At 35.6% G+C, this 21,147-nt stretch overlaps 1 protein-coding gene across 25 annotated transcripts in view; it reads left to right on the top strand.

Moving 5' to 3' along the window:
- Positions 1–21,147, top strand: part of R3HDM1 (R3H domain containing 1) — a 197,544-nt gene that overhangs the window by 102,435 nt on the left and 73,962 nt on the right. For 8 of the 25 annotated variants that reach the window (XM_050750944.1, XM_050750938.1, XM_050750934.1 and 5 more), the window contains 9 exons: positions 3,774–3,882; positions 3,971–4,066; positions 6,510–6,547; positions 6,631–6,681; positions 6,788–7,014; positions 9,439–9,693; positions 13,645–13,793; positions 17,934–18,035; positions 19,758–20,060. In XM_050750944.1, coding sequence (XP_050606901.1) covers positions 3,774–3,882; positions 3,971–4,066; positions 6,510–6,547; positions 6,631–6,681; positions 6,788–7,014; positions 9,439–9,693; positions 13,645–13,793; positions 17,934–18,035; positions 19,758–20,060 — 1,330 coding nt within the window. Of the gene's footprint in view, positions 1–1,394; positions 1,528–3,773; positions 3,883–3,970; positions 4,067–6,509; positions 6,548–6,630; positions 6,682–6,787; positions 7,015–9,438; positions 9,694–13,644; positions 13,794–17,933; positions 18,036–19,757; positions 20,061–21,147 lie in introns of all 25 variants that reach the window. The other 17 variants (XM_050750955.1, XM_050750954.1, XM_050750952.1 and 14 more) reach the window with 13 other exon arrangements.

Genomic DNA, 21,147 nt, shown 5'->3' with positions numbered 1-21,147 from the left:
AATTAATTTAGATAGCTATAGCCAGCCTTAGTCAAATTAATAAAAAAAAAAAGAGAGAGAGAATAGACTTTGTCTGTGACACCTTCATATTTAATCTTCTGTCAGTTTACCATTCTTTCCAAAAAGCCTCCAGATTTACTCCTTTTCTCTCACAATTCTTAAGAAAGTGGGACTATTGGTTAATGCAGTATCATCCATAGTGCTGTCTTCTTCCTAGGCTATGTATGACTCACCAAGGAAAATTTTTAAAGAGTTAGGAGGAGCTTTTTGTTTTAAGAATTGATTGCTTTATACTATTAAGGAAGTAGATCATCATTGCTGTTACTTGGGAACAAAAGACCCAATGCAGAGACACCCAAGTTATAAAACATACACAGCACATCCGTTACATCTTCTGCCTATTTATAAGGCTAATCCTAAAACAACTAGCTGAGTTCAGCTAAAATTTCTATTTTGATTGGCCTATCAAAAGGAATTTCAGTTTGATATGAGGCAGCAACAAGTCTGTGGTAATGGATAGCAGTCAACTTCAGATGGCATAAATAGTCCTTTTTGGTCGATTATTTTTCTTTCCTGAAACCAAATTTCTCCCAGGTTCTTAGCTGTGAATGATTTAATTTGCATGGTTATATTTACTTCATCTATACCTTTTCTGATCTATGGTCTTTTGTCCTTATAGCTACCATATCACTTGCTGGAGCTATTGGTTTTCTCCCATTTTAAATAGTCTTTTTGTCAACTAAGTAGATACTTTAGTATTTTTAAATGATTTTTGCTATAATTAAAAGTAAATTAGTGAAAATAGATGTGTTTAGAAACGGATCTTTTCTTTCTATAGGGATTAAATGTTACCAAAATGTGAGTCTGATTTAATTTTCATTAAAATTTTCATATCCCTTAATCTTTAATATTCTTTTCAATTAGTCTTTTTCCAGTCAGTTATATCATGACTAAAGTAGGATAGTAACCATTATGCTATGAGCTGAGTTAGAAGTAATTAGAACCGTTAATTCATTTAACCAGTACCTCTCAACATTACTCAGAGCTGCTGGATACCCAAGCACATATACATTTGCAGGCATTTTGACTGGTGACTCTCTAAGGTTTTCAATACAGTGTAACCTCAGTTATTTGAATTCTATGAATGATGTCAAAAAACTTTAGAGTTCTCTTTATCAAGATAATCAAAAGCTAGGCTCAGCAGAGATGCTTATAATACACTTAAAAAGAAGTATGGGTCAAGAATATAATTATAACCTGACATTTCAGATCATTGAAGTTACACTGTATTTTTTCTTTTTAATATCTTCTGGGATATGAAGAAGGTAGTAAATCAGAAAACCTTAGAGATCTGCTCCACACTGAATAAAAACAAACTTACCTTTTCCTCATAGGGAGATTACCCGCTCCAGCCTTGAATCAGTGGTGGTGTGGATGTCAACAACCCAGTGTCCACTGGGGTGTCTCAATGGAGCGGGAAGTTGGCGATTACAGGGCAGTAAATTCAGGCATCTATAAAAGAATGAGGTAAGACAGTCTTAAGGTTAGCTGAAATGCCTGCCAGTGCTATTGGTGTGGGAATCCAGCTGCTCTTAGAAAAGTTGCCAGGCCCTTGGTTAAACCTTATAGTTCACTTTGGAATAGCAGTCCCTCATTCAATTATAAACTCCATAAATAAGAAAATGTGACTTTGAACAGTTACAAAAATAGGTAACATAAGTAAATGGGGCAATCATGACAAAAATAACATACTGCCATTGTCAGAACTAAATAAAAATATTTCAAATCCTTGAAGAAAATAGTCTTCTTATTATTTTGGTCACAAAGCTGTTTTTAGTCTTATTTTTCTTCTTCTTATATATATATTTATGTACAAATCTGTTCTCTATTTCACCCATCTAAGTATTTTACAATAGAGATTTCATTAACTTGCTTAGATAATTCTCCTTTTGCATAATTTGACAGGAGGCTTTTATGTACTTTATTAGAAATTCATAGGTTAAAATAAATGTTCAGAAGTATTACTTCGGTTCTAAGGCCAGGCACCTGTAATCCCAGCACTTTGGGAGACTGAGGCAGGTAGATCACTTGAGGTCAGGAGTGCACAACCAGCCTGGCCAACACAATGAAACCCCATCTCTACTAAAAATACAAAAAAAAATTAGCTGGGCATGGTGGCACCCGCCTGTAATCTCACCTACTCAGAAGGCTGAGACAGGAGAATCGCTTGAACCCAGGCGGCAGAAGTTGCAGTGAGCTGAGATCGCACCATGGCACTCCAGCCTGGATGACAGAGTGAGACTCTGTCTCTAAAAAAATTTTTAAAAAAGAAGCGTTACTTAGGTTCTAGATATAAGGAAGTTTGCTGAAAATGTCATTACTCAGGTTTATTTGGATTAGAAATTTACTTAGGTTATTCACATATATCATTTGACTATATAATAGATATAAAAACTACCTAGGAGTTCAATGAGATTTTCTCTAAAGCCATTTAATGTATTGTTATATTTCATATTTCAAAAGAATAATTCCAGTTTTGTACTAGAATGATGCTTAGTCACAAGAGTATTGATTGAATTAATTTGTGGAAGCTGAGAATGTATTTTGGGAGGTGAAATTTTATGTAACTGTGATTTTCCAAGGCCCACAACCTTGTGTTTGTCCTCTAGAACCCAGTGGAACTTGCAACATTTCTGTAGAAGAAAGACGAGTTCACTATAAAATATATTGCTAAGATTTCATAAGCATTACTTTAGGTCACAACTTTAACCTCTATAAAAGAGCTTCTGTTTTCTAACCTGTTCAGTTAATGTTAAACAAATCTGTGCCCTACTGTAATTTAAAATTCATGGATGCAGTTTGAAGTCGTCTGTAAGTTTGTAGCTAATTGAATGACAAAATATTTTATTACTTTCAGTTGTATAACACCAAACTAGGTACCACAGGAGTAGCATAAGATACAGTACTGTACTTTCCTTGTCCCAGCATGTTTTCATAAGTTTAGATGAGGCAGTACAGGCTTTGGGTCTAACTGACCTGGCCTCCAACTATGGCTTAATCATATGCCTACCTTTGACCTTGCACATTTGCTTAAGCCATTTGAACCTCTGTTTGCTCAATAAGATTTATATAAATAACTAACTTCTGAGTGTTTACTGTTTTGTGTGTTATTGACATATTCATTTCATCTTCAGAATAACCCTAAGAAGTAGGTACACTATATAATTCCAATTTTACAAATAAAGAAACTGGGAAAGAGAAAAGTTAAGTAACTTTTGCAAGTCATCAAGCAGCTAAAGTGCTAAAGCTCAACCTTTGAATCCAAGCAGTCTGACTCCAGAGCCCACATTGTATTTGATGTGGCCGCTCAACCATAACATGGAATAGTTAGTATTTTCTCATGAGATTATTGTGAGGACTAAATACATCATCTATCTTATAAACTAGAGAGAAGGACATTTAGTATAGGCTTGGAGTTCAGCAGACCTGGGTTGAAATCCCAACTCTGCCATTTTCTAGCTGTGTGATCTCTATTTTAGCCTCCTGGAATCTCAGGTTCCTTATCTGTAAAATAAAAACAAAGATAGTATCTACCATATAGGGTTTTTTTGGGGATAAATTATTATAACTGTCCATGAATACGTTCTCCAGTATGGCACTAAAAAGTGGTAACTTTTATTTTATTGCTTTTCATAAAATGTTATGTTTAACTTCTTTGCTAATATTGTGCATTATCTTTTCCTGTTCCTTTGTTTTTGTTTTTGTTTTTTAAGACCTGATCAGAAATTTAATGAACATATTAAGGATGATAAAGGTGAAGACTTTCAGAAACGTTATATCCTCAAGAGAGATAACTCTAGCTTTGACAAAGATGATAACCAGGTAATCTGAACAATTATAGCATTTTTATAGGTGCAAGATATATTATACCAGTAGTTCATTTGCCAAAAAATTATCCTCTTTTCTGTAGATGAGAATACGTTTGAAAGATGACAGAAGAAGCAAATCTATAGAAGAAAGAGAAGAAGAGTACCAGAGAGCTAGAGATCGAATATTTTCCCAAGATGTATGTACTAACATATTTAGGTCTTCATGTTAGAATATATTTTAATTGCATTGTAGGGTCTCAGTCTCCCTTTTATCTATTGATCACATTTATTTGTAATCACATTTGTTGCATATAAGGTCATCTTTTAGAAATATTGAAATCACTTTTGCTTGTGTTATTAATTTAATAGTTTATAAAATACTACATTGCAGTAGTTATGTAAAATTTTACAAAGTTGGAAGCAGGTGGACTATAGGAGTCATTAAAAGAATGTTGGCCAGTGTATATAGTTTGTGTGATTTTTTTTTTTTCCCCAGACCTCTGACAGACTTGAGATTTTTATTAATAGAACATTGGTCCACTGTCTACAAAATCATATACTGTAGATGCTACTTGTTGACTTTCTTTGACGATAATTTATTTCATCTTTTGAAATAAAGCTAATTGATGTTGTAGGTTAATATTTGTTTTCTGCTTTATAAGTGATTATGTAATATAGGCTTTCTAAATGGCTATTTTATGCATTTATGCCAGAAGAGAATCAGTTTGTTTTTTGTCGACATCTATTAAGCATCTGTCCCGTAATATGTGTTAATCTGCTAAAGACAGAAATTTCCTCTGTTTAAAAAAAAAAAAAGATTAAATAATATTAAAATCCGGATTGTAAGTGAAGAACTTACTCATTCAACAAATTTTATTGAGCACCTGTAGTAAGTGCAATCCTAGGCACTGGACAGTTATAATAGTTTATCCCCAAAACAACCCTATATGGTAGATACTATCTTTGTTTTTATTTTACAGATAAGGAACCTGAGATTCCAGGAGGCTAAATTAGAGATCACACAGCTAGAAAATGGCAGAGTTGGGATTTCAACCCAAGTCTGCTGAACTCCAAGCCTATACTAAATGTCCTTCTCTCTAGTTTTTAAGATAGATGAGGTATCTGCCCTTGATGAATAGCCAAGTAATGACAACAGGGTGTGTGGTTTATGTAGAGACATGAAGGTATAACAGGTGACACAGCAGATGAGCACCACAAACCAGAACTGGGGAAGGGATGGGACAGTTCGCTTCCAAGAAGTAAACTTACAGAAGTGAAGAGTTCCAAGTAGAGGGTCAGTATGTACAGAAACCCAGAGGTGAGGGAGAACTTGACACACATTAGGAATGAAAAGATTTAAAAGTAGGCCAGGCACAGTGGCTCACACCTGTAATCCCACCACTATGGGAGCGCTGAGGTGGGTGGCTCACTTGAGCTCAGGAGTTCAATAACAGCCTGAGCAACATGGCAAAACCCCATCTCTACAAAAAATTAGCCAGGCATGGTGGTGCACATCTGTAGTCCCAGCTACTCAGGAGGCTGAGACAGGAGGATCTCCTGAACCCAGGAAGTAGAGGTTGCAGTGACCCAAGATAAGACTACTACACTCCAGCCTGAGTGACAGAGTGACCCTGTCTCAAAAAAAAGATTCCGAGTAGCCAGAATCTAGCCTGAGTGATGTAAGGAGTGAGGAAACTTTAGACTGGAAAAATAATCAGAAATGAGATGACACGGCCCTGAAGGTTTAAGATGTTTGGACTTTTGGCGGTTTTGGTGGTGGTTTTTTGTTTTGGGTTTTATTTATTTATTATTTATTTACTTTTGGCTTTTTTCTTTTTTGGTCAGCAGACTTTTTCTGTAAAGGTCAGATAATAGCTGTTTTAGGGATTGTGAGCCACATAGTCTTCATTGCAGCTACTCAAATCTGACTTTTTTTTTCCTACTCAAATGTGAAAGCAGCCACAGACAATACATAAATGAATGGTCATGGCCGTGTTCCTGTTCCAGTAAAACTTTATTTGCAGAAACGGGTATCTGGCTGTAGTTTGCTGACACTTGTGCTAAAACATCAGGGAGCCGTTCAGGTGGGAAGAATTATGATCAGATTGACATTTTAGAGAGATTGCTTCTGTTACATAAAATGGGCAAAAAATGGTAACTGGAAAACTGGTTAGAAAACTGTTGTAATCATACAAACAAAAATGGTCATTCCTGACCCAGGTTAACAGTGCTGAAGGACTTTAAGCACCATTAAGGCATAGCTGCTTGTTCACTGCTCTAGCCACAGATAAAAGCACAGGTGATCAAATATTTGTTAAGTGAATGAAGTGGAATATATATTCTATATATACCTTAAATATATAATGAAAATGGGTTCACTTATTTGGAAGATAATATTTGAATTTCAAATTAATTTGAGCCACAAAATGAATGGCTTCAAGATACATATATATTTGTTAAAAGTAAGCATAGAATCTCCAAACCAGAAAAAAAATTCCATTATTATTTATTTGTGTACCCTTCTCACCATTTTTTACTTATATTATTAAACATGATTTTTGTTGTAGTCATTGGTTTACAGATGGCATTGTATTATATTTGACAAAAGCTCAACTTTTTGTTTCTATTCTTTCTTTCTAGTCCCTGTGTTCCCAAGAGAATTACATTATTGACAAAAGGTGAGGGAATTTTTAACATCTGTTTTGGTAACTGTCTGACTGATGCTAATAAAAATTAAAATGTCCTATTAAAATGCCAACAGACTGCAAGACGAAGATGCCAGTAGTACCCAGCAGAGACGCCAGATATTTAGGTATTGGAAGCATGTTTTCAATACAGTATTTAAAAAGTAAAGCATTTTTTTCTTTACTTTTTGTTCCCCCGCATTAGCTTTTCAAAGTTTTATTTCTAAATTACAGAGTTAATAAAGATGCTTCAGGGAGATCCACAAATAGCCATCAAAGCAGCACTGAGAATGAGTTGAAGTACTCGGAACCACGACCCTGGAGCAGCACAGATTCAGACAGCTCTCTTCGAAACCTGAAACCTGCTGTAACCAAAGCGAGCAGCTTCAGTGGAATCTCAGTCCTGACAAGAGGTGATAGTTCTGGAAGCAGCAAAAGCATAGGCAGGCTTTCAAAAACAGGTATAAATATCTACACAGAACTGTGCAGTCATTAGTTTTCCTAATGTTATCTTAGGTCCTTATTTATCAGATGGCTTCTAATTCTCCTAAAATATAAAATTACTATCAACAGTACCTTGACTACCTCCAAAATACTTAAGGGGTAATATGTTTCTTGACATGAGGATTCACTCTCTGTCCTTGAGACAGATTTATAACCATAAATTACCATAAAAATTCTTCTCTATTGTGACATAAACTTAATCAGGTAAGTTCACTGAAACGTTATCTCTTGTTCGAATGCCCATAGGTGATTGGAAATTCTTTATTACTTATTCATAGTTGGTAGAAGGCATGGTTTCTCACCTAGGATTATTTAACACTGATTGCATTTTCAGCTAATACTATCAATTATTGATTGCATTTTTTATGATAAAGTCCTTCATTTTCCATTAAAAAAAAAATTAAATTGCTGAGGATATTTTGAGGAATTTAAAAACCAAAAATAAATAACTGTTAAAAATGACTGAAAATTTCAATAATCTCCTCATTCTACTACCTCCTTCCTTGGAGTTCATTGTCTCATAACATTTCTTCTTTTCATTTCCACTAACTGGCTTCAATACTAAAGAAGCTCATGTGTTTTTAGGATCCTTGAAGATCTTTATTTTTATCCCAAAATAAGCATGAAAGTCAGAAATGAGTGTTTCCCTGGCCGGGCACAGTGGCTCACACCTGTAATCCCAACACTGTAGGATGCCAAGGCAGGCAGATCACCTGAGGTCAGGAGTTCAAGACCACCCTGGCCAACATGGCAAAACCCCATCTCTACTAAAAATATTTAAAAATCAGCTGGGTGTGGTGGCGCATGCCTGTGGTCCCAGCTGCTTGGGAGGCTGAGGCAGGAGAATCACTTGAACCCGGGAGGCAGAGGCTGCAGTGAGCTGAGATCATACCACTGCACTCCAGCCTGGGCAACAGAGCGAGACTCCATCTCAAAAAAAAAAAAAAAAAAAGGATAAAAGGAGGAATGGCTATTTCTTCCTAATCTATTTGGGTGAGCCTAAACATAAGGTATTGTACGCATAAGAATTGAAAGATATATTTGAACTGAAGGGCTGTAATCAATGCTTTAAATTATTAAGGCTTATGAATTGCAGTTGCCATCTTTTTAATGTATAATGTGGTCGTATTGAAAATATCTTAGTATCTATGTTAGGATTTTGTGAAAGATAGGTAAATTTTATCAGTATAAGAAATCTGCTTGTGTACCAAATATGCATTATTTGGAAAATGGCCACTAGGTCATCATAACAAAAGAAGCTATTTATGTATCATGAGAAAATTAGGTAGACACTCTGCCAAATTAAAACATTTTAAGAATATGTACTATATTTATTCTGTATTCTCTTCAGAGATGAAAAGAAATATTAATTGGCCCTTTTAATAGGCAAAAAAAAGTTTTTTGTTTTTAATTCTTAGGTTAAATTGATAAAGTTTTTATGAAGAGTTATTTTGGCACAACTTAAAATAGAATCTGTCCTTCAGAAGGCAGTCTATATAGTGTATCATAGTTGTTTCATTCATTAAAGATTAATTCCATCCCAGAGTCAATTCTCTTATTCAAAACCTAATTAACTGTATACATAAGATGCAAATCATTGTCTTTCTTTGTCTTGTTGGCCACCTTTTTTAGCCATTATGCTAAAAATCAGTGACATTTTCAGTTCCTGTGTAATAGAAAATGGAATAAATTCAGGGATGAAAGCATTTAAAAATCAGTTATCAAATTAGTTCAGTAAGAAATAAATTTTAAGTTAACACCCGTATAAGTACTTGGAATATTTTTCCTGATATCTCTGTCCCTTGATTAGATAAAATACTCAAAGTTGATTTTACATTTTGGAAAAATGCTATGCTAGTAAAATGAGAAATTAGATTCTGCAATTAAACTTGACAATTGTCTTAATACAGAATTTATCATTTCTTTTATTTCTTACACTAAATCTTTCTGTGTTCTTATAGATAAGGGGTTTCTGGTATTAAAAGTTTTGGGCATTTTGCTGTACTAAATTCTTTTTCCTGGGGGAAAATTATCTATATATTCCTAGGTGTTAATCTAAAAGGTAAAATGTACATAACTTTGTCCTTTTGGGAATGTGGGTAATTTGCTTTTTGTGGCTGTCTGTGGCTGGTGTTGTTATAAATGTGCTTAAGTTGCATGCTTTGGCAGTGATTTCTCTGACAACTTACGTAATCAGTTTGCTGTATTAAACTTGTTTGTTATGGGGAGGGTAAGCAAACGTGGACAGTAAATTAAAAAGAGCCAATGCTTTTATGTAGTAACTGCATGTTATGCAATGTAAATTTTATTGTTACGTTTTGAAAACCTGTGTTTTTATATGAGGTTTAAAAAATCCCTATTTTTCATTACTCCTTTTCTAGGTTCTGAGTCTTCTGGTAGTGTAGGGTCATCTACAGGCTCTCTTTCTCACATCCAGCAGCCTCTTCCAGGTACAGCTCTCAGCCAGTCTTCTCATGGCGCACCTGTCGTCTATCCAACTGTCAGCACTCATAGTTCTCTTTCCTTTGATGGTGGCCTAAATGGGCAAGTCGCATCTCCTAGCACTAGCTTCTTTTTGCTTCCCTTGGAAGCGGCAGGCATACCACCTGGCAGTATTCTGATCAACCCACAAACAGGTTGGTATCCAGAAAAAGGTGTTTCAGGAATTATCTGAAAATTTAAGGATACTTATTAAATGTATTTTCTGAATATATGTAGTCAGCTTTTTATTATTCATGATTAGCATTTTCCAAGAACTTTATAACAAAAACACTTATGCTAGGAAAGTTTAAAAGACATTTATATCGGGAAGCATTTTTTCCCCTTTTGACGTCTGTGACATCGTCTAGGCCAAATAATAGCCCAACTATAATTTTAAAAAATTTATTTCCTAGGAATAAGACAACTACCTACAAAAGAGCTTTGTTTGATACAACAATTTTTTTTTAACCAATATTGACTTTTTGGGATGATACAACAATTTTATACTTGGGAAAATCAAGTGCATTTTATGAAGAAGGACTGAATAAGCAGTTTTTTTTTTTTCATTATATAATGGAGGGGGAAAAAATAATTACCTTTCAGAATGTGGTGATTTCCTACTGAGGAAAAGCTAAAGAACATCTTATTGGTATTAAAAAAAAATTGGGGGGATTCATGTATTAATATTGACAGTACATATTCTTTGCAATTAGCTAATAGTAATTTACATTTTTTAGCATTTGCTTTTACCAAATGCTCTGTTAGGTGCTTTAAATATGTTATAACCTTGTTAGGTAAGTGAAATCATTTATAGATAAAGAAACTGGACCTCAGAGAGGTGAAGAAACTGCAGTTATAGTACAGTTCACTATGTAAATAGGTAAAAATGATTTGTATAGAAAAAATATGATCATTAAAAAGGTCACAAGAAGTCTTGGTCTCTTCAAGATAGCATAGCCCAGTCATTTGGCAAGGTAATGAAAACTCTCCTTGATCTTTTGATAACTTTAAATCTCATATATTTAGCTGATGTGGTATCATCATAATGGCAGTAGTTTACAGGCAGATACAGGTGGGAGTATAAGGTCTCTAAGTGTTCCTGAACCTTTCCTTTCGTTTATAGTAGAAAAATCATGGCTTGGGACTCATTACTTTCAGGTTTATTCACATCTCTTTTTAAGATAAAGTAGGCAAACATTTGTTCTCTTATAAGAATTAAATTAGCATAAATAACTGATTTTTCAGAAATTCAGTTTTTGCTTAGTAATTACCTTCTTATTCTTCAGGTTATTATATTACTAACCTTCCTGTTTTTGTCCAGCAAGATGTAAGATGATTTAATATTTTACCTTTTCCTATTATTTTTCATTCAAAATATATTAATATGGTTTTGATAACATGAAAGATTCATTTGCTTAGGAAGGGATAGAGTGAGAAACTAATTGGTCTGAAACTGAATTGTACTATTAACTTAAATGAATCCAAAAGTGATCTCTTTGGTTTTTGAGAACAGTGTTACAGTACATTAACTTTCTTCAAGTGACCCTTAATTTGGATTTGACCGCCTTCACCCAAATCTGCTCCACCCATTTTTTTAAACCAAATTATTATTATTTTTTTATTTTTTTATTTATTTATTTTTTTTTTTGAGAAGGAGTCTTGCTCTGTCGCCCAGGCTGGAGTGCAGTGGTGTCATCTCGACTCACTGCAAGCTCCGCCTCCCGGGTTCACGCCATTCTCCTGCCTCAGCCTCCCGAGTAGCTGGGACTACAAGCGCCCACCACCACACCTGGCTAATTTTTTGTATTTTTTAATAGAGACAGGGTTTCACCATATTAGCCAGGATGGTCTTGATCTCCTGACCTCGTGATCCGCCCGCCTCAGCCTCCCCGAGTGCTGAGATTACAGGCGTGAGCCACTGCGCCCGGCCTCCCAAATTATTTAGTAGTCAACAAATACCCAGGACAACTTGTTTTTAGTTATCTATAACTATCACACAAATTATCAGTATACTAATTGATTAAAATAATTTTACTTTGGAGGACTTTTTCTGCTTGATAGTTGTAGACTAGTATAGTCTTCTCTCCCAAATATTATTATTTTATATCATAAGTTTCCTCAAAAAAAAAAAAATGGAGAGGGATTTCCTATGGAAGAATAGATGTTAAGACAATTTAAGAAACTGTTTTTCAGTCAAATTTTTCTGTGTTTCTCTGTATTTTTCTCACTCATAGTCATTGAACCGTTAATTTTTATGCACTCCTTTCTTGTTTCTGTTTTTAACAATCCAATTTTAGTAAAGAAAAATACTAATCTTTCAATCTATTTATTGAAAAAATGTCTGGAAGACAGTATCTGAAATGCTAATGATATTATTATGGGGAATTCCACAACAGCAAAGACACGGAATCAACTAAATGCCCATCAGGGATAGACTGGATAAAGAAAATGTGGTGCATATACTCTATTAAATACTATGAAGCCATAAAAAAGAACAAGATCATGCCCTTCTCAGGAACACAGATGGAGGTGGAGGCCATTATCCTTAGCAAACTAATGCAGGAACAGAAAACCAAATATCACATGTTCTCACTTAATAGTGGGAGCTAAATGCGGAGAACATGTGAACACATGAGTGAAACAGTACACACTGGGGCTTATCAGAGGGTGGAGGGTGGGAGGAAGGAGAGGATCAGGAAAAATAACTAATGGGTGACAAAATAATTCATATAATAAGCCACTACAACACAAGTTTACCCGTATAACAAACCTGCACATATGCCCCTGAACCTAAAAGTGAAATCACACACACATACACACACACACACACACACACACACACACACACACAGATTATGGGGAATTTATTTTCTTTTTTGTCTCTTTGTTATTTTTAGAAATGTTACTTTTTGTAATAAGGAAAAGTTGTTTAGAATATATGTGTAGAGAAACTGGGTGCAGTGGCTCACACCTGTAATCCCAGCATTTTAGGAGACCAAGGAGGGTGGATCACGTGAGGTCAGCAGTTCGAGACCAGCCTGGCCAACATGGTGAAACCCCATCTCTCCTAAAAATATAAAAATTAGCCCAGCGTAGTGGCAGGTGCCTATAATCCCAGCCAGTCTGGAGGCTGAGGCAGGAGAATTGCTTGAACCCAGGGGAGGCTGAGGTTGCAGTGAACTGAGATCATGCCACCACACTCCAGCCTGGGCTGGGCAACAGAGTGAGACTGTCTCAAAAAAAAAAAAAAAAGTTGTAAAATAAGGACAGTACCATCAAGATTACAATTTGAAGCATGAAGCTATTAATCATTTTAGTTTTTCATCCAGTTCTAATCTTATTTGTGAAATATATGTAAGGTGGCCTCAAAATTAGGTATTTCCTACCTCCTAATAAAAACTAATGAATAACTTTCCAATATCCTGAAGTCAAGCGTTTTCTCTTTGAACTGAAATATAGCCTTATAGGACCCCAATCCTGTGACTGAATTTCTTAGGCTAAATGTGTTGCATAATTCAGAGTTTTTCAGAAAATACCACATATTATGAAATAAGGCTGGGATTACTTTGGGAGGCCAAGGCAGATGGATCACCTGAGATCAGGAGTTTGAGACCAGCCTGGCCAGCATGGTGAAACCCCATCTCTACTAAAAATACAAAAATTAGCCATGTGTGATGTCACATGCCTGTAATCCCAGCTACTTGGGAGGCTGAGGCAGGAGAATCATTTGAACCCAAGAGGCAGAGGTTGCCCTGCGGTGAGATTGTGCCACTGTACTCCAGTCTGGGCAACAGAGGGAGACTCCGTCTAAGAAAATAATAATAAATTAATTTAATTAAGCTCACTAGCGGTCTGGGCCAGTACCCCTTAATAAGAAATGCAGTAAAACATTTGAATATTTAAGTGAGGGAAATAAAGACTATTGATAGCCTCATGTCAGATCAAGCATTTCCCAAACTAAGGAAATCTGTTTTCAAAATATTAGGTTTTTTTTTTTCAATTGTGTTTAAGGGATTTTGGATATGCTTTGTAAATTGTTAGTAAAAGGACCTATTTTCCATCTGTATTCTAAGTTGTTTTTTTTTCCTTCTTTTTAAATTTTTCAGGTCAGCCCTTCATAAACCCAGATGGGAGTCCAATTGTGTATAATCCTCCTATGACTCAACAACCAGTTAGACCCCAAGTGCCTGGACCTCCACAGCCACCTCTGCCAGCCCCACCTCAACAACCAGCAGCTAATCACATTTTCTCACAGGTGCACATATCCACGATTACATAATGCTAAGTTGACTAGCCTTTACATATTTGGGACTAAATTTGCTAATTAAAATTGAGATAGCCCAAGTAAGTATCTCTTAGAACTTTAATATTCTGCCACCAGTGATGTTCCACTCAATACTCATAGGAAAAGAGAGAGAACTTCAAAGGCTTTTCCCCTGATAAATACCGAAAATATATTGGAAAGAAGAGAATTGTTTTAATCTTACGAGCCTGTCTGGTGAGTATTTTATCCCTATTTGACAACAGCAAGAAATGGACAACAGGAGGAATAAAAACAAAACTGAGATTGTTCATTGGCCCAGTGAGCAAAGTGAGTTGTTTTAAGATTCTACAGATTAAGCAGTTAAAAGAAACTGAGATAGGCTGCTCAGGTTCTACAAGATACTCTTCATCCATTCTACCTACCCTATGAAAGACAAAGCGATTCTGAGTTAGAATTCCCAAAAGTACTCTCAATAATATTTTGAGTTTGTAAAAATGTTTAGAATTTATACATTCATTTCACATTTGGTCTTTTTCCCCTAAAGATGTAATATCCACCTTTGGCGAACTTGATTATACCAGTATGAACTCTTATTTTTATTCTAACTTTTTTTTTTTTTTTTTTGGCCCAGGCTGGATGTAGTGGGATTACAGGCGTGAGCTACTGCGCCCGGTTTATTCTAACTTTTAAAGGTTGTTTAACGTATCAAAGTTTATGTAGTTATATCTCTTTTTCCCTGCAAGACTCTAAATATTTCATTGGTGAAAACATGCAGAGTGATTTTGTATGAAAGAAGTATGATGGGCCAGGCGCAGTGGCTCACGCCTGTAATCCCAGCACTTTGGGAGGCCGAGGCAGGCGGATCACCTGAGGTCAGGAGTTCGAGCCCAGCCTGGCCCAAACGGTGAAACCCCCATCTCTCCTAAAAATACAAAAATTAGTCAGGTGTGGTGGTGTGCCCCTATAGTCCCAGCTACTTGGGAGGCTGAGGCAGAAGAATCACTTGAACCTGGGAGGTTGCAGTAAGCCGAGATCAGGCCATTGCACACCAGCCTGGGTAACAGAGCAAGACTCTGTCTCAAAAAAATAATTAAATAAATAAGTGAGTATCCCTTAAAAAAAGAAGAAGAAGAAGTATGATGACAAACTTGAACTGGAGAAATTTCATTAATTTTGCTCACAAATGATATCATTTGTATTCCTGGGTTGAAGAACGTACAAGTTTAATTATATTTAATGGTGTGAAAGTCATAAAAAATAATTGTACTTCTGGCAATTAAGACTCCTAATACTGGGCAAGGCAGTTTTTTTTAAAAGAAGAAGAACTTACAGGCTTTGGATACACTTCTAAGACCATACAAATCAGTTAATGTATGTAGAAGAGATTACCTGAAACTATTTCCACAGACTCCCATATTCCCCTCCCAATCCCATTTGGTTACATACACTGAGCTTGCATAAAACTTCTTCCCTGGCTTTCTCTGTCTTGGCTTCAGTCAGCTTGGTCCCAAAGAGTTTCCTCTTTATTATGCAGTCATGTAGTTGTCTTTGCAGTGCCATGTATTTCACCAGGAGCTTTAAAGCACTAATTTTCATTTGGTTTCATTTTTATTTAAATTTCAGTGGAAATAATGTCAATCTGGCAACTTTTAAAAACTCTGGGATTTATCTTTTCAGATTATTATCTCTTAGAACTTTGTCTGATTTAGTTATAAGAGACAGTTCTAAATGAAGGTGTAGGCCACCTAATTTAGAAACAGATGCTTTAATGAGCTATAATTTGAATTCTTGGGATATTCACCAAATTTCGTAACTTATTTTTCTAGCATTGCTCCAAGTGTTTCAGGTAACGCATCATCAGATCCAGAAACAGAGACTCAAAGAACAAGTGATTCTAAATAAATATATTTTGCACAATCTGAAATAATTCATCAGTGAGATTTCAAATAACCAAACAAAATAATGCTATGATTTCCAAAGCCTGCAGAAGAGCTACTTTTTTTGGACGTAACATAAAACCAGTTACTTTAGGTGAATGTTGTTTTGCAGCGAATTGCAATTCAAGTAGGAAAAGGATTGTGCTAAGACTTTTTCTTCTCTAAATGGTGTCAGAATTTCACTTTCACAGTTTTTTTCATTACTCTCTGAAACTCAGGAAGACATTAATTCATACCCTTGGTGCTCTTAGTACTTTCCTTAATCCCGCAGCTGACTAAAACTTTTGTTTCATCTGACAATTACATAGGAGGTCAAGTCATCTGAAAGTTATGTCTTAATGGTTATCTGACTTAATAACACATCAAGTAGCCTGTTCTTGAAAATTCTAAATCTATTGCACCTCATGTAGTATAATATGTACTGTCATCCATTAGGAAGCTCACTTATTTCTAGCCATGAGTTTTGTGAGGAACCAGATGCTACTTTATGGATCTTTCAGCTTTTACTGAAAGATTTTTTTAATGCTTTAATTATAGTTTTTTTGCTTTATTTTAAGTTTATCTAAGCCTTTGTTTTTTAGAAACCATTGTGTTGATTTTGTGGTAAAAGTGCAACTCAAATCATTATCTAATATCTCTCATGTTATAGACAAACAATGTCTATCTTAGTTGACATAGAAGTTCTCTATTTAAACTATTGCCTGAACAATCTTAATTCCATTAGTTTATCTAACATTTTTAAAGTATTGTCTTCAGAGATATTGTTCAGAAGGAGATGCATGAATATACATTTTAACTAAGAGTTTTCATCAAGTAAGATTCCCTGGGTTCCTCATCTACTTGCTTATGTGACTGTCTACAAGTCACTTAATTGACCTTAGTCTGATTGCCTTCTGTAAAGTGGGTTGCTATAGTCTTTACCCAATATGTATATTACCTTTTTTGTAATAAACAGTATAAATATGAGAAAATTAAACAGATGCCAATTTTAGTTAGTAGATGGCCAGCTGTATTCCCAAGATTGAAAAGTGATTACAACTTCTTTTAAAAAATAACACCTGTTTTTGAGTGCCCCCGGAAAACATAAAACCTTTTTTTTCCAGAAACTCAGGAATATTTGATTAACGGCCAGAGATTTTAAGTAACTAGTTTCTCAGCTCCTAACATGTACCATATTAATAGAAATGTGTTTAATTACAAAGGAAGTGTTTATCTTCCTTATATAAAAGAGATGTGTTTGTGTGTGTGTGTGCATGTGTCTGTATGTATATGTGTGTTGTTCCTTAGGCTATCATTCTTAATAGTTCCCACTGTATTTTTTTACCCAGTGCATTTTTCTTATAAAATTGCTGGCCAGGCACGGTGGCTCAAGCCTGTAATCCCAGCACTTTGGGAGGCCGAGACGGGTGGATCACGAGGTCAGAAGATCGACACCATCCTGGCTAACCCGGTGAAACCCTGTCTCTACTAAAAAAATACAAAAAAACTAGCTGGGCGCGGTGGCGGGCGCCTGTAGTCCCAGCTCCTCGGGAGGCTGAGGCAGGAGAATGGGGAACCCAGGAGGCGGAGCTTGCAGTGAGCCGAGATTGCGCCACTGCACTCCAGCCTGGGCAACAGAGCGAGACTCAGTCTCAAAAAAAAAATTAAAATAAAATAAAATAAAATTGCTAAAAGTTAGGGGCTTTGGTCCCAAAAGACTGCTTAATTTTGCCTTATCAGTAGGGTAATTGTAACAGTTATTGTGTAAGTTATTGCTGTCTGATAGTAAGAATGAAGTTTTTCATTTATAATTTAGTATTATACTGCAAAATAGGGCAGCCCTTTCATAAAACCAGGAAATAATGAGAAGTAGTTTTGCTTTGACTGACTTAACCCAGGGGTCTTGGTTAAATAATAGGATTCAAAATGCCTAAATCACCTGTTCCCATTAATCTATAATAAAGAAATATTTTATTGCAAAAAATTATCCTCCTAATTATGTAATAAATTCAGGCATACATGTTTTTGAAACTTTTACTGTATTAGAATTTCTTCACTTTGTATTGTTTTTGTTGTTTCCTATGTTGTTATATTTTAAATGACTTTATAAATGTAGTTAAAGCTATTGCCAAAAAAGTGTAAATTTCCATTTTATGCAATTCTTCTAACGTTTTATTCTGACATTAACATTGTTTGCCAACCTGTTATTCTTTAGCCTGTTCGTCCTCTGCAGTCCTCTTCACAGCCTGTTCAGTACTCTACAGCCCCTTACCCATCCCCGCTCCTGCCAGTCTCACCCACCCAGCAATACTCCGTGGTACTATATCTCTATTCACCTCCTGCGTTGTTTCTGTGGGTGGATGTGTGATGAGTGCTCAAGAGTGTCATTAATGTAATACGATCTTTTGTGATTTTTTTGAGTCAGGTTTACATATGTATCTAAAAGTATTTCTAATTCATAGTAGAAATAATTTATTCTGTTCCATAAAATATTGGTTATAGTGGCTTATTATGGTGATTGTTTAATCTTTTCCTGCTTTTTCATAATGAAAGAATTTTCAGGTTGATTATTCTAGTCCTAATACATTTCAGCAACTTTCTCATTGAGACCAGTGCAGGATCTGTGCTGTCCTGGGATGGTAGCTTTCATCTGAGTTTAGGCATTGTATTTTCTCACCAACACTGAAGGTCCAGTAGACTCAGTACCAGTTCTTAGGGCGAGTTGTAGCTTACATCTACAGAGGACTTCTAAGTGTATTTTCTAAGAAGATTTCTGGATATTTAATCTGTGACTATAAAGTAATGATACTTTTTTCAATCCAAAGTATGCCCCCAATTTTTATTGGAATAAGAAAATGACTTTTTTCCAAGGTGACTTTGAGAGTGGTATACAGTTATGGTACTTCTATTAACAATATTTGATCATATAACATTGAAATTACAGTTCATAGGTACATTTTTTTCTTTTTGAAAGCATTCACTAAGTTAGGCTAATAGTGCTAGAGTATGTCAGAGTGACTATTTGGGAAGAGAAAAACCATATATTTTCAATCATTAAATCAGGCGTCTCCTTTCAGTCCTTTATCTTCTCCATAGCCTTAATTTTCTTCGGAAAATCCAGTAGATCTAGAAACTGCAGACATGGCAGCTTTGATCTGATGACTCAATTGCCACAATTTTGTGTTAACCTTTTAACAAAATGTGGTATATTTTGTTGCCAGTCTGTAGTTTCTTGGGAATAGGGAGCATTTTAACCCTATATCATCATTTCAGTTATATTTTTCTGGAACAATAAGAGCTGGTCCTTATCCTGTTGAATTAGAGAAATGTTTGTCAGATAGCACATAAATCATAACCCTTGTCTTGGTAGGGCACCATTTAGCAAAAGCATAGGAAACTGTCATTTGACTTACATTTGTCAAATTATCTGACTTCCAGAACAGACTGAAAAACACAAGGGAAGAATGGAATGTATGGCCAAATTATTTCTGAAAGATTAGAGAAAGGACTGTGTAGTTGGATTTTATGTATTTAATTTCTACAAGTAATTTTCATGGTTAGGGATACAAAAATGCATAGAATTTGAATTTTGCCTTCTAGGAAGAGGGGAGATAATTTAAAGCAAAACTAATTAGTACCTTGCTCATTGCTTGGTTTTTGAAGTCCTTTCAGAAAATACTAATTGTATAATATGAACATGGCCAATTTCACTTCTACATTCTAATGTTAACTTTCATCTTCATTTAAATAAATGTCTTCATGTTTTAATGTGAAATGTTGTACCCTACTCTTTTCTGCATGCTGTACATCCCCATTAGATATATTTTTTAAATAATTTATAATGACAGCATTGTAATATTCAACAATAGAGTTGTCATTTTTTTGAAGCTTCACTCTGTTACATTATTGCTGTTGTAGAGATATATAATTTCCATAATATGTACCACTGTACCTTATTTTAAAATAGGAAGTATTTTTCTTTGATAAGTTTGGCCTATGTGTAGAAGGCTTACTAATTTTTGACTTGTTCCTTTTTTAGCAGGATAACCTTGGGTCTCAGTTTAGTCACATGAGTCTTGCTCGCCAGCCATCTACTGATGGTTCTGACCCTCATACCACCATGTTCCAGTCCACTGTGGTTCTTCAGTCTCCACAGCAGTCTGGTTATATCATGACAGCAGCCCCTCCACCACATCCTCCTCCACCGCCACCACCACCACCTCCTCCTCCTCCCCTACCACCTGGGCAGCCAGTCCCTACTGCTGGATATTCTGCCTCTGGTCATCCTGTCAGCCAGCCTGTGCTCCAGCAGCAGGGATATATTCAGCAGCCATCACCACAGGTATATTGCTTTTTAACCTTTTCTTTCTTGTGGAAACCTCTCACTTAAGATCAGTTTTAACTTCAAAGAACTTGTTTTTAAATTCTCATGAAGAGAATTTGTCAGAGTCTATAAACAAAGCATATAGTCATCTTTCCTCCTCTGGAGATTTTCATGCACGTGCTAAGCAACCATATGACAGGTAAATGCTCCAGTTGGTTGGTAAAGTATGTGAGCTTTAAGGGTTTTTTTTCTGACTGAGAGGTATGGGTTTCTGAAAAACTAACCTAAGGGAAACACAATAAAGTGTAAATCCACTGTAAAAATAAAATGGTAAGGCAGGGCACAGTGGCTCACACCCGTAATCCCAGCACTTTGTGAGGCTGAGGCAGACTCACAAGGCTGGACTTGAGCCTAGGAGTTGGAGACCAGCCTGGGCAACATGGCGAAACTTTTGAATGTTTAACTGACTTTTAATTTCTGAAACAGACTATCCTTATATGTCGTGGGATTCAGTTTGCTAATATTTGTTAAAGATTTTTGCATCTATGTTCATGAAGGATGTTGGTCTGCAGTTCGCTTGTAGTATTTTTGGTTGTACTCTCTGGGTGGTACTAGCCTTAAAATGAGTTGGGCATTGTTCCCTCCTCCTTTATTTTCTAAAGGTGTTTGTGTAGGATTGATGTTACTTCTCACATGTTTGCCAGAATTCATCAATGAATTCATCTATAACTGGAGATTTTTTGCAGGGAAGGTTTTTAAATTACAAATTTAATTTCTTAGTAGATATAAAAGGATTCCAGTTCTCTGTTTCTCTTTGGACTAATTGTCATAATTTGTGTCCATTTCATGTTTCAAGCTTGTCATAAAATTGTTCTTAATATCCCCTTATGCTTTTAATATCTTTAGGATCTTAGTTGTGTTCCCTCTTTATTTCTTGATATGCGAATTTTACACTCTCGTTTTTGTTTATTAATTTAACCAGATGGTTTATCAATTCTTTTGATGTTCTTAAAAAAAAAAAAAAAAAAAAAACCGGTCGGAGGTGGTGGCTCACGCTTGCGATCCCAGCCCTCTGGGAGGCTGAGGCAGGTGGATCACTTGAGGT

This window comes from Macaca thibetana, chromosome 12 (genome assembly GCF_024542745.1).
Source record: "Macaca thibetana thibetana isolate TM-01 chromosome 12, ASM2454274v1, whole genome shotgun sequence".
In the NCBI taxonomy this organism is placed as follows: Eukaryota; Metazoa; Chordata; class Mammalia; order Primates; family Cercopithecidae; genus Macaca; species Macaca thibetana.
This window is presented reverse-complemented; position numbering and strand designations above follow the sequence as displayed.